An 8,080-nucleotide genomic window follows, 5' to 3' on the forward strand; every position below is an offset into this window, starting at 1 on the left:
TTTACAATTTTAATTTAGCCACCAAAAGTAGATAAAAACTGAAGTTAGTTTTCAATCCCAAAGAAAGCAAAGAACCTCTCAAATATTTTTTGACAAAAGTTCACAAGGGAAATATCAATCCAAAAATTACAAACGTCAACAACAAAAAAGAGTGTAAAAAAAACCATAAGACTTTTCTCCATCTTGAACTTTGAAAAGCGGCCAGAAAAGTTGATAGGAATCTTGAAAATATTTTACATTGTATTAAAGTTTTGCTTTTGGAATCTATAAATAGGATTGGATGGACCATCTCTCTCTTTATTCCCAGCATGTCAAACCTCAAAATCACCAAAAAGCACCACAAACATCTTAATAACCCTTTCCCATCAACTCAAACTTCCCACCCTTTCATTCAAGGAACTCTGTTTTTCAATTCCCAAAGAGTGCCTTCACACAAAAAATTCTCAATTGGGAAGGATTTCCAGCTTCTTTGGTGCTCAAACAATGGTGGCTATCTCTCCATTTCACATCAATCAAATCCATCTAAACTCATATGGTCTACCATTCCAGGCCAAGCCTTTGTGTCTGCTGCATTGGCTGAAACAGAGGTGGAAGAAAGCAGAGGATCCTTTGTTGTGAAAGATGGAGATGTTCATTTGGTTTGTAATCACCAAACCATTGAGGAAATAAGGGTAATCAATGAGTTGGATCATTCATTAGAGGCAATAAATCAAGATTCTCAATATGGGTTTGAGCAGAAAAATGATTTGAATAGTTCCCAATACCCTATTTTGCTAATATCTGGTTGGATTTTCAGCATGAAAAAAAAGAAAAAGCTGTTTCAAAAAGATGGCATTTCTGCAGATATACAATTTGAGACAAAGGAGACTTCTACTTCTGCAAGGTATTGGCTCCTGTTTGATCAGAAAACCAGTAATCAGATTGGTTTCCAAGTGATGCTTGGGGAACCAAGCTTTAAGCAAAGCCACAAAACCTCCCCAACACCTACAGGAAGATACCGAGGCTTTAGGCGGAGGCTGGGGCAGTTAAGGAAAAGGAAGCTTGGTTTCTTTCGGTACCTTTCAAGGCCAAGAGGGTATGTGACAGTTTCCTCAGCAGAGGAGGAAATACAAGAGATGAAAGTTGCAGAGTCCACGAAATTCAACAGGGTCTGCTTGACCTATTCAAGTGAAGCTAAAGAGAGATTTTATGGTTTTGGGGAGCAATTCTCACACATGGATTTCAAAGGCATAAGGGTGCCTATTTTTGTTCAGGAGCAAGGCATAGGAAGAGGAGATCAACCTATAACTTTTGCAGCTAACTTGGTTAGCTACAGGTAAATGAAAAAGAATATAGCTCTTACACCACCTAATGCTCTTTAATGACTAGTATTGTAAATTTGAAGTTGAATCATTCTTTTCCTCATTACAGAGCTGGGGGTGATTGGAGTACAACGTATGCTCCTTCTCCATTCTATATGACATCGAAGATGCGATCTCTTTATCTTGAAGGTTATGAATATTCAGTATTCGATTTGACCAGACATGATAGAGTTCAGATTCAGGTACTTTCTGATAACTATTGGATCTTTCAGCCATAATGACAATTTATAAGTATATAATTGTTTCAGATAAGTAATTCAGATACTAATAAGGAGAATGTTGTAAAAGATTTTAAAAGGGAATCTTGCTCGCTGAAGCAACTAGATTATTAGCAGAAATTGAACTTTGGATTGGAAGAAGCAATGCATTTTTTTTTTTTTGGTTTCCAGCAATGCATGTTGTTAAAGAAGATGAATACTTTTCATGATGTTATAGAAGAACTATTTGGATTAATAATTGGTAATGAATTTCATATTCTTATATAATACCCAAAAAAGAAAGAAAGGATAAGCTCACATGGTGTGAATAGCAATCAACTAGGGGGACTTTCGCAAAAACATAAATAAGAATTTAAAAGGGAAAAGCCCATAATTCCTTTTTATAAATAATGGGCTCATTCGAGATCTTAAGAGCTCGTTTGGTACATGTATTTAAATACGTCTTCAGTTTTAAAACAATATTACAGGCATTTTTACATATTTTTTCACCCACATGTATTTCAAAAAATACAAAAACGTTACCAAACGACCCCTCAACATGCAGTTTCCTATTTTCTGTATGCTGGAGCTTGCAGATACATGGGACCTCAGTTCAAGGACGGATATTGCATGGGAACTCACCTTCTGAGCTCGTTGAACATTTTACAGAAACCATTGGGAGGCCTCCCGTGCTTCCTGAGTGGATAATATCTGGTGCTGTGGTTGGAATGCAAGGAGGCACAGACACCGTACGCGATACTTGGGATAAGCTAAGGACTTATAAAGTTCCCGTTTCAGCATTTTGGTTGCAGGTAATGCATGACATACTTAAACCTGTCAAAACTGTATAGTTTTTATTTTGTTTCAACAATTATTCTACAAATCTTGACACCCGTGTCAATGATGACCACTTCAGAACTTTTGAAACTTCTGAAGTATGACTTTTTTCCATCCATAGACAATTTTCATTATTTTCAAAAAGATTTGAAATTACAACATGCGGTTCTAGTTACATGCCTCTATGTGCATTCATTTATATTGTGTAGTGATTGTTGAACAGGATTGGGTGGGCCAAAGGGAGACATTGATTGGATCACAATTGTGGTGGAATTGGGAAGTGGATACAAAAAGGTACGGCGGATGGCAACAATTAGTTCAAGATCTAAACTCTCAGCATATCAAAGTGATGACATACTGCAATCCTTGTCTAGCTCCAGTAAACATCTTGTCCCTGACTTATGCTCTCCATTATAAATTCTAGTAGAATTCCTGCAACTACTAACCTGCCATTAATAACAGTGCACTGCATCCTTGTAAGAACTAAGAAGGCTAATACCATTTAAAAGGCCAATATGATTTTTTTATATATCATTAATCATATTTTTATCTTGTAAGTGAAACAATGGCAATACCCCATGTACAAAATGTTGTGTTGCAACTTGTGATAGTTCGAGAGGTTATCACTTTAAGATTAGTTTTCACTTGCTTTGACAGGCTCATGAGAAGCCAAACAGAAGGAGAAACCTCTTTGAGGAGGCAATAAAGTTGGACATCTTAGTGAAAGACAGGCATGGACAACCATACATGGTTCCTAATACAGCTTTTGATGTTGGAATGTTGGATTTGACACACCCAAATACTGCTAGTTGGTTCAAACAGATTTTACAAGAAATGGTGGATGATGGAGTCAGAGGATGGATGGCTGATTTTGGTGAAGGCCTGCCTGTGGATGCCACTCTCTATTCAGGTTTTAAATCTTAACTTATAATTGAAAGTCAACATGAGGGTCAGAGTAACCTTCCTAACTCGTGGGTCTCTTGTGATGCCAAAGTGAGATAACAAATTAATGAAGTAGAATCCTCTTTGCAGGTTCAATGTAAACCCCATTTTCATGACTTTTTTTTCATCTCTTTTAGGTGGGGGTGTCTAGGTTTTGTTAATGTGTTTCTCAAATCCAGAGGTACTTTTTAGAAACACTCCAAAATAGACATTCTTCCACAACTGATTTTTCCGCAAGAAATGTCGTAGGAATTAGTATAACATATTTCCCAATACCAACAATATGTCATGTTCTGTCATAAGGGTTGACTGTAAGCATCACCATAATTATTCATCACTTCTTCACGTCTCCCATACCTATGCCTTTTTGTACACGAACTTGACAAAGTAATATACTACCTCTAGTGATGTAACAATCATCATATTATTGTGTGAGATTTTCAAGGCAAGCCAACTCAGTAGGCTTTTCCAGTCTTTTTTTATTAATATTTTTAGGGTCCAGTTAAGGCACACATTAAGCCATCTATTTATGGTAAAATTTTCTCAAGAATTGAAAAAGCTGTCAATACTTTTTCAATTCCCGAGAAATTTTTGTCCAAAAATGAATACTTATTGTGTGCCCTAAGGGCACACATTAGCAAAATCCAACCATCATATTTCCTAAGCTGCCAGCCTTCTGGGCCCCCAAAAGAACAAAAATTTAAAGAACAAAAGAATAAGAAACTATAAAGAATGAAACATATGAATAAGAAAAGACACAAGTATCCCAAGCCAGAAGGAAACTATATAGGTCTATTGGTACCCATGGTTTAAGTGATAATAGCCACATAATCTTTGTATTATTCCTCACTTGATTATTCTTTATGAATTCAGATATACTACTAATCAGGATACTTGCCATTTTAGGTGAAGATCCTATATCTGCACATAATAGATACCCTGAACTATGGGCCCAAATAAACAGAGAGTTTGTGGAAGAATGGAAAAGTAAATGTGTGGGCAAGGTGAAAGAAGACCCAGAAGAGGCCTTAGTTTTCTTCATGAGAGCTGGTTTCAGAAATAGTCCTAAATGGGGGATGCTATTTTGGGAAGGAGACCAAATGGTAAGTTGGCAGGCTAATGATGGGATAAAGAGTGCGGTCACTGGCCTCCTTAGCAGTGGACTTTCAGGGTATGCTTTTAACCACAGTGATATTGGAGGCTACTGTGCAGTAAACTTACCTTTTATAAACTATACAAGAAGTGAAGAGTTGCTTTTGCGTTGGATGGAGCTAAATGCTTTCACCACTGTCTTCCGGACCCATGAAGTAAGTTAAAAAACCTACCATGAGAAAAAATAACATGCATTATTATTGTTATTATCAACATCATTAGAATCTCTTTCCAGCATAAAAAAGATCATAAAGAAAAAGAGAAAAGGGAAAAAAGGACAAAAATAATGTTGGTTGTGTCAATGATGAAAATTTAGCCAGGCATTTACATCTAAAGGAGGACTAAATTCATTCAACCTTAAAAAATAGTCCTTTCAAATTTTCATTTGCTAACCAACACGTTATGATTCCTTCACCTGAAGACCATAAGATGTATGAGCTCATTAGAAACTGAATTTACCTGTCTTTTCCATGCAGGGGAACAAGCCATCCAGCAATAGCCAATTCTACTCAAACCACCAAACTTTATCACAATTTGCTCGCCTTGCTAAAGTGTACAAAGCATGGAAGTTTTACAGAATTCAACTTGTAAAGGTATTCCTAGAACTCTGGATACTAATTTATTTTCAAACTTGGTGAAGTGAGCGATGGGGCCCCCCCCCCCCCCCCCCTCCCAACTTTCTCCCCCTTCTCTCATTGTAAATTTATTTGAAAACAGGAAGCTGCTCAAAAAGGCCTCCCAGTTTGCCGCCACCTATTTCTCCACTACCCAGAAGATGAATATGTGCATCACTTAAGTTACCAGCAGTTCTTGCTTGGCACTGAGATCCTAGTGGTGCCTGTCCTAGACAAAGGAAAGAAGAATGTTAAGGCCTATTTTCCAGTGGGAGAAAGTTCCAATTGGCAACATATCTGGACAGGGAAGCTATTTACAGAACAAGGTTGTGAAGCTTGGGTAGAAGCTCCAATTGGTTATCCAGCTGTATTTGTAAAGGCTGGTTCCATTATTGGAGAAACCTTTGTAAAAAACCTTAGAGATTTAGAGATTCTTTAAGATATCAGTCCTCAAAGAGGACAGTTTAATGATTTTTGAATTTTTTAATCAATCAATTATTTCATCAATTACAGCAAATAAAAAGAATATTACCATATAAGAGGAAGGTTTGCAACCAACCTTTCCAAATATAATTCCCAAGAAGCAAAACAGTCGTGTGTCTGGTAGACTGATTCCTGGATCCAAGTAAGACAAATCTTGTTGGCATGATCTCCTTTTGCCAAGTGCGAGACTGTATTCCTAAATTGATCACATTTTGGACAAAAGTTATCCAAAGTATATAGTTTTGAAGCAAAATTAAGCCATTGTAATCTCAATTAAGGTCAGAAGTCTCAAAACCATACCTTTTGACACTATTCAATTCAAAATCTCAGCCTGAGCTAGTTTTAGGTCTTTATGGATGTGCATTCCTTCATAGTCCATTCTTACATCTTAACAACATCAAATTTCATATCTGTTCCATTTCATACTGGGCGTATCTTTCCTGAGGTCGTGGTTCTTGAATAGTGAGTATGCGTAAATTACTTTAAAAATGATAATGAGCAACAACAAATTTTCAGTTCTAGATTTCAATACTCAACATCAAGCATTACATTCTTTTGATACAATATGAAAGCCGCTCTTTTGTAAACCTTTTAATCTACAGACCCAGAGGTGAGCTTGAAATCATAACACCCTTCTCCTGGGTTTAGATTTAGTGGACAATTTCATGTCATTCAGTAGAAACAATAGGAATTTGGGCTAAAGATACCCCTCCTCTTCTACTACCCAACCACTGGTAGCACTTGGTTAATTTTCAACGGTTTCAAACTCTATAATGATCCAAAACTCTTTTCTAAAAAAAAGGAGGAAGAAGTGATTTCCAAGATTTCATTTTCTACAGAATCAAACTGGTCTTTCATTACTCATCAAAATAAGCAATATAAATCAAAGAGGATGGCCATAAACCCAAATATCAAATAGTATCATTCCTATTTTCAAACACTTCATCAAACTACCTTTTTGCATCAACAAGTCAATTTAACTTGATCCCAACTCAGACACATTGCTAACTAAGGAATGCACACTGATTCAACACTAGAAAAACAGCAAGAAACTAACGCAATATTTTCAACCATATAATTCAACATAGTTGAAATTTATTTCAGCAAAATCATAGAGTAAAATTCTAAACAAACAGTTGGATGATCCAGACCAGAAAAAAACAATAAAGCAAAGCAAAATTAAACAAAATAAAAAAGAAAAGACAGAACTTTATGTCTGGGCATCCAAAATTTAGACCCAAGAATTCATATACACATACAGAATCAATGCATTTGACAATTTACACTAGGAAGCTTCAGATACCCACTAGAGAAAAAAAAAATGGAAACAAAGAAAAAGGTAGTTCTGAGGGGTTTAGTATATAAGCTTACATCTTGAAGTATGCTTGGTGATCACTCTGGAGTTTAACTCATAAAAGAAGCTTTTGCTTGTGGATATATTGACAGTTTGATGGTATTAGTTACCTAGTATTGTTTTCAGGTTTCTAAGCTTCATATGTATATTTTTCTAATACCCAAAAATAGAAACAAGGCGTTATATAGTTTAGGAATGTTCCAATGTATATTCTTTCTCTCTCCTAGATGATTCGGATATTTTAGTGGGATATCCTATTTGTCATGCTAACTAATCCTATTTGTACATGACTTTTTTTTTTTTTTGGTGAGAAGAATATCACATAACTTTATGTAACAGTAATATTAATGTTTCTCTAGTAAAGATTGGTAATGGTTTCTGTCCTCGAATAAAGAAGGTTGGGATTGAACCCTATTAGTACCCATAAAAAATAAATAAAAAGTGTTTTTTTATTATTATCTAATAATTGTGGATGAGGAGAATTGAAGCCTTTGAAAATAGAAGGAGGTGTCAACCAAAGACTTCTAGGAAAACTAAAGGGTGTTCTAACACAACTATGAGCAACAATTATCATGAATATAGTGTTTGTGTGTGGACTTTGAATATGACTATTAACGCAACAACGAATTGATCATGTGTAATGTGAGTTCTATTAGTGTTTTGCGGTTGCCAATTTATTATTAGACACATTCGTTTGTAAATTGTAATATATGTAGTACAAATTCATAATTATAGTTTTTTAGATGTTGTACATTAAGTTATCTAATTAAATTTAATATCATAGTTATATTAACCAATGGAATAAACCTAGTGCTATCCTTTTTAAGGACAATTAAATTTAACTATGTGATTTATTAGTCAATACAACCATATAGTTAAATTAAATTAGAAAATCTAAGGTAAAAACTTTTTTTTTTTAGGAAGGTACAACATTTGAATAAATCTATAAGTTTTATCATTTTTTTAACTATTATACAACACCCAAAGAGCAAATAAGATATGAACCAAATCCTAATTTATAAGTATAAATGTAACAACTTATGCCGTGTGGAACAATGGATTTTGCTCCATATATCCCTTTTGAGAAATTTTAATAATTACAAATTTTATCATAAAATTATTGTAAATTTATCATTCATG

The 8,080-nt window shown here is 35.0% G+C and overlaps 1 protein-coding gene and 1 long non-coding RNA gene across 2 annotated transcripts; one reads left to right on the top strand and one right to left on the bottom strand.

Moving 5' to 3' along the window:
* The first annotated feature begins 243 nt into the window (after positions 1–243).
* Positions 244–5,638, top strand: LOC142611177 (uncharacterized). Its single transcript, XM_075783225.1, has 8 exons — positions 244–1,315; positions 1,411–1,543; positions 2,155–2,370; positions 2,619–2,774; positions 3,053–3,305; positions 4,244–4,644; positions 4,966–5,082; positions 5,207–5,638. The coding sequence occupies exons 1-8, from the start codon at positions 309–311 to the stop codon at positions 5,540–5,542; spliced, it is 2,619 nt and encodes an 872-aa protein (XP_075639340.1). The 5' UTR covers positions 244–308; the 3' UTR covers positions 5,543–5,638.
* LOC142611179 (uncharacterized) lies at positions 4,541–7,096 on the bottom strand. The gene is made up of 4 exons (XR_012839971.1): positions 6,958–7,096; positions 5,887–6,026; positions 5,663–5,782; positions 4,541–4,658 (listed from the first exon to the last, which is right to left on the bottom strand). It is a non-coding gene; the product is annotated as an uncharacterized LOC142611179 (long non-coding RNA).
* Between the last annotated feature and the right edge of the window lie 984 nt (positions 7,097–8,080).

The sequence above is a fragment of the Castanea sativa genome, chromosome 9, assembly GCF_040712315.1.
Source record: "Castanea sativa cultivar Marrone di Chiusa Pesio chromosome 9, ASM4071231v1".
In the NCBI taxonomy this organism is placed as follows: domain Eukaryota; kingdom Viridiplantae; phylum Streptophyta; class Magnoliopsida; order Fagales; family Fagaceae; genus Castanea; species Castanea sativa.

Excerpts from the sequence above, each read along its gene's own strand:
- LOC142611177 (XM_075783225.1), top strand. The coding sequence starts at position 309 with ATGTCAAACCTCAAAATCACCAAAAAGCACCACAAACATCTTAATAAC. Across the intron at positions 1,544-2,154 it reads ATGATAGAGTTCAGATTCAG|ATACATGGGACCTCAGTTCA; the intron begins GTACTTTCTGAT and ends TGGAGCTTGCAG. Across the intron at positions 4,645-4,965 it reads CTGTCTTCCGGACCCATGAA|GGGAACAAGCCATCCAGCAA; the intron begins GTAAGTTAAAAA and ends TTTTCCATGCAG.